At 39.5% G+C, this 4,841-nt stretch overlaps 1 protein-coding gene across 1 annotated transcript; it reads right to left on the reverse strand.

The window, feature by feature from the left end:
• Positions 1–2,270: 2,270 nt before the first annotated feature.
• LOC113079285 (uncharacterized) lies at positions 2,271–3,775 on the reverse strand. The gene is made up of 6 exons (XM_026251526.1): positions 3,630–3,775; positions 3,461–3,541; positions 2,999–3,227; positions 2,762–2,916; positions 2,581–2,685; positions 2,271–2,489 (listed from the first exon to the last, which is right to left on the reverse strand). The coding sequence occupies exons 1-6, from the start codon at positions 3,681–3,683 to the stop codon at positions 2,469–2,471; spliced, it is 645 nt and encodes a 214-aa protein (XP_026107311.1). The 5' UTR covers positions 3,684–3,775; the 3' UTR covers positions 2,271–2,468.
• Positions 3,776–4,841: the final 1,066 nt, after the last annotated feature.

The following is a 4,841-nucleotide window of genomic DNA, read 5'->3' on the forward strand; positions in this document are numbered from 1 at the left end:
AGACATGCTAACACATACATGCTAAATTTGCTAATAAACAAGTTCGCCAATTAAACCACATACAATGTAATTAATTTGATTAGATATGCACTGACAGCCCTACATTTAACAAATGGACTCATATAACAATCATAGCGAGTATGAGATAATCGAGCTGTTAATAGCATTCAGGTCAGACAACGCACTCTTGCCGTTGTCATTCAAAGAAGGTGACAATGAGCCGGTGTCAGAATGTGCTGAGGGAAGTGGTTTTGTGTGCCAAATCGCAGCAGGGCATCTGCGTATCTCGACACCTCGCCTGAGGTTACCCCGAGGACAAGAATAAAAACCGACACCGGCATGAAAGGGACACAATATCACCATAAAATTGCATCTACAGTCAATAAGACAGCATCTAAGCATAGCTTAAGGAAATGGAGCCTGTGAACCATTGCACTACGGAAAAAAAAAAAAAACATATCGTATCAGCCCCAAACTCACACACAGCCAAATCTTTCAAAGCAACATCTACATTAAAGGAAGAATCGAGAAATGGGGGATAAGGAGCTCCTGGTGCATAAGCGCTATTTCAGGCACACTTAAAACACGGCTCTCCCAAGACTCAACCATCTCCTCTTCAAAAAACGCCCGACAGCTAAGAAATCCCAGCAGGCTGTAGATCTGATATACACTTTGAAGACTTTTCCCTGTTTTTACCCCCCTCAGCATCTCTGTTCTTCTCAAAGACTCCAAGAACAATCACATTTCACTACCATTTTCCTTCGCCGCCTGTTTATAGTTGTCAAAAAACATCTGGGGGGAAAAAAAACCTCCAAGCTAGGTCAACAAACAAGAGCAGTTTTGATGGCCGGCCCGATTCACTCTGTTCCTTCACACAGACATGTCCACACTGCAACAATGCCTTACAACTGAATTTTAAGTGCTCGTTTCATTTGCAAACTTGAGACTGTTCTCAAGGGCATGTTTTATTTCTTACATGTAACCGGAAAATGATTTCTTGTGGCACAAAGGCTGTTAAGAGTCCTTGGCAGCCATCCACCCCCTCTTCTTCTCATGAGGAGCATGAACACCGCTCACCTTTGGCTAAAGCTCTCAGGCCGGAGCCAGTGTAGGTGGTAGTGCCTTGAGGAGCAAACTCCCAAGAGGTCGCAAGTTGTTTTCTACCTCACCAATGACGAAAGGTTAATAAATGGTAGGTGGAGTCTGGAGTAAACTGATGTTTAAAATATTTTCAAAACATCTCATGTCTATGCAGAACTGCTTTTTTTTTCTTGGAAAGCTAGTGCGTTTCAATTAACCCTTGAAAGATTAAGCCAATTTTTTAAACTGCAAAATAGATTGAAATCCACTCATGTCGCACATTTAGTTCAAGTGTTGTCCAATTATCTTTGAAAATATTAATTAGCTTTTTAAAACCCAAACCCAATGTAAGATAGAGAGAAACAGAAATACTTGATTTTTCAGTCCAATGTAATGAGTCCAAAAACTTTCAAATAGCCCGTATTCATAGTCGGTGTATGAATGAGTGTGTGAATGGGTGAATGTGAAGCAAATTGTAAAGCGCTTTGGATGGCCATGTGGTCTGTTGAAAGCGCTATATAAATGCAGTCCATTTACCATTTTCTGGCTATGCTCAAAATGTATAATTAAATTAAAGTTGGATATACATAATTCTGTAATTTTATATATAAATACACACATGCGCATGAATATAGATTTTTTTTTTAGCATTTTAAGTGGATACATACTATTTGTGCATATTTTTAATCCATTAATTTATATGAAACCTAAAAAAAAAAACATGATGTGCTAAACAGTTTTGTGGCAAATATTAAAACTAAATGCATGGAATATAAACATTTTGCATTAAATGAATTATATCAAACTAGATGTATAATATTTAGACATGTAGACACTAGTTGTGCATTTAAATGAAAGAACTGCAAGTTTTTGCACTTCGTTATTAGCACGCAAAAACAGACGTACACATACAAACGTTAATCTTAACGGTTTTTGTGTGGAAAGCAAATATTTAAAAAAAAAATATATATATATATATAAACACTACATATATAAGTCATTTAATATTTGTGCATTGCGTATGTATATACACACACGGTGAAGAGCACAAAACCATAACTTCAATTCTTTAAAGTGTGTATATATAGATTTTCCCCTTCCATCAAAATGGGCCACAGATCAATCAAATGCTAAGTGATTATCTGCCACCTATTGGCCAAACTGCAAGTGACACTCCAAATCAAACTAGATGTACTACAAATCCTTTTATTTGGCAGTTTAACATTGAAACACACAAAAGATACAAAATTAACTGAAGACAAGCAGCAATTTGCCATCAAATGAGCCTGTCAGAAAAAACAAGGCCAGAGAACGAACATAACGAACACATTCAGCAACGGTTGCATTATTCTTGATTGGCATACTAGTATTAGTACACACTGCCATCATTAGGCCTCAGGAGGAACTACCTGAAAAAAAGAAACACAGGCAACTTGGAATATAGAGCCCAGATTAATGAAAAACAGCAAAAAGGTGGTGGATGAACGAGGAGAACTGTACCGTCTCCAAATCTTTGATCACCACGACACCCTTTTCTACTTCCAAGTCACTCTCAGTGTCATTGTGCGACCGGTATTCGTCACTGTCCGTCTCAACTGCGCTGGGCTGCAGGAGAAAAGGAGCATCCCAGAATTTGGCACAGACAAGTGATGCATATCAATGGGATTTTGGAGAATCAAACCTCATAGTCCGGATCAGCTGCGTGGTCTTCCTCAGCCAACTCCTGATTGAGCGCCTCCACCCAAGACTGCTGCTCTACGTCCTCTTCCTCATCCAGGTCATCCTGTTTTCTCTTGCTGCCTTTGCCACAAGGCTTGGTAGGGGAACAACGCACCTCTAGAGCAGAAACAAACACACACCTGCTGCATTTTTTCAGATCAAGATTGGATTTTTACCTGATGTAAATAGGTAATCATACCAGGGGACACAGCACAGCCAATGCTGGTGCAGACCGGATAACCCAGAGCGCTCTGGATACGCCGGGGAAGCACGGCCAACAGCAGCCGTGTGACCCGGTGGAGACGCTTCCGGACTGTTCTGCACTGCCTTTCTTTCGGGGAGCCACTTTTGTCCTCCCGAGCCGGAGATATAGCCTTCACTGGAGCGGAGAACCCAAATAGCCACCATAAGCCACGGAGAGCCCGCATCTGAAGAAAAGATAGGAGAGAAATAAATAAATAAAGTTTAACACTTTCAATTTTATAACAGTAACTTAATGAAATTAAAACAACAATTGCAAACTGGTATGCGTTACAATATCATATATATATATATATATATATAAACAAATAAAGAGCAAACAGAAAAGTAGTAACCAACCCAAACAAGTCCTCAGACCCGGGGTGCATCGCTAGTTCACTAGCGATTAAGAACTACTCACAGTAAACCTGATCGGCCAAAACTGTGAAATTCGACAGAAGATGGCTGGCACGACTCCACCTCTCTTCGCCACAGTTTTCTTCTGTTGAGGGAAAAAAAGTTTTGTCTTAATTACGTCTGAACGTCTCGTAGGACCAAAATGAACAATAAAAGTAATCAAATAAACTTGCCTCTTGGCCCTCAATGCTCTCAGACTCAACGGCGTAGTTGCTCTGGCTAGCCATCTCGATGCTCTATGAACTAATGCACCGATTCACCGCCAATTTACCAGGCAGCCATGCACGTGCTGATTAAAACAGGTGCATTCCAGCCCACTGCGGTTTGCGCGCTTGTCCGCATGCGCGGAGACATTGGCTGTGCAATGCATACTGCACACTAGATATTAGAAATAAAGTATGCTCGAAAACCACACTATGATACTCTTGTGTGCGCGTTGGTACACCACACAAAACAACAGTTACTAGAACTTAATAATAAATGTTTAAAATGTGTAAAAAAAAAAAATTGTTAAACCTTTGATAAAAACAAACATGTAAATTTAAATGATATTAATCTATATAAGTAGGCTATATTTCAAAGAGTAATATAAGGTACTTTTATCTTTTCGTTTCTATTAGTTATAGTGTAACTTATCTTAAATAAAGTGCCTCATTATAATTACCCACAAAATGTCATAAAAAGCTAAAATATAACTTATGCATTCATAAAAATTTTAGCCTAAAATTAAAAACTTGTGCACACTATTTCATTATCTGAATTATTTTAGAGTACAATACGTATGGTAATTATTTGCAACTAGGATATTTATGAAAGTGCCAGGCTATAAGTACAATTTTAAATGTAAAATAGAATTTAAATTAATATATTAACATAACATATTTCTTCAAAGAAATCGTCAATGCTATTTTTGTTTGGTTTTGTTTTCCGGTTTATTCTATTAACAGCTAGTAATGTCGTGAGGGTGTCGTCCTCTGTCATCACCGTCAGTCACGAAGGAGACCCGTCAGCGGAAGAGAGCCACATTTGGACATGTTTCGGCCTCACGGCTTACTCGTCACAGTTACGCACGTCCAAAACAAACAGAGAGGGGCAGATTTGAAGGGTCTGGAGGACTATAAATGTCCGAGGATGCTCTTTCAGTCACAACTTTATACAAGCAGGTAATAACCAACACTTTTTTCTATATTTTATATAGTAAGACAGAGCAAAGAATGGCAACATTGCACAACAACATGACGGTAACACGCACCATCAGTGCTGGATACTGCACAAGCGCCGAAAGCCAGTCAGAAAACGCGGGATTCCCGTTCCCGCGCAGACACGTTCCGCGGGAATCCTCGCGCTCAAATGGGCCACCGCGAGAAGCAGTTCGTTTGGGAGTT

Source organism: Carassius auratus, unplaced genomic scaffold, assembly GCF_003368295.1.
Source record: "Carassius auratus strain Wakin unplaced genomic scaffold, ASM336829v1 scaf_tig00027579, whole genome shotgun sequence".
NCBI lineage: Eukaryota > Metazoa > Chordata > Actinopteri > Cypriniformes > Cyprinidae > Carassius > Carassius auratus.

Coding starts and splice junctions, on each gene's coding strand:
- LOC113079285 (XM_026251526.1), bottom strand. CDS start 3,683: ATGGCTAGCCAGAGCAACTACGCCGTTGAGTCTGAGAGCATTGAGGGC. Junction 3,542..3,629: donor AGAGCATTGAGGGCCAAGAG/GCAAGTTTATTT, acceptor TTCCCTCAACAG/AAGAAAACTGTGGCGAAGAG. Junction 2,686..2,761: donor CAGCTGATCCGGACTATGAG/GTTTGATTCTCC, acceptor TTTCTCCTGCAG/CCCAGCGCAGTTGAGACGGA.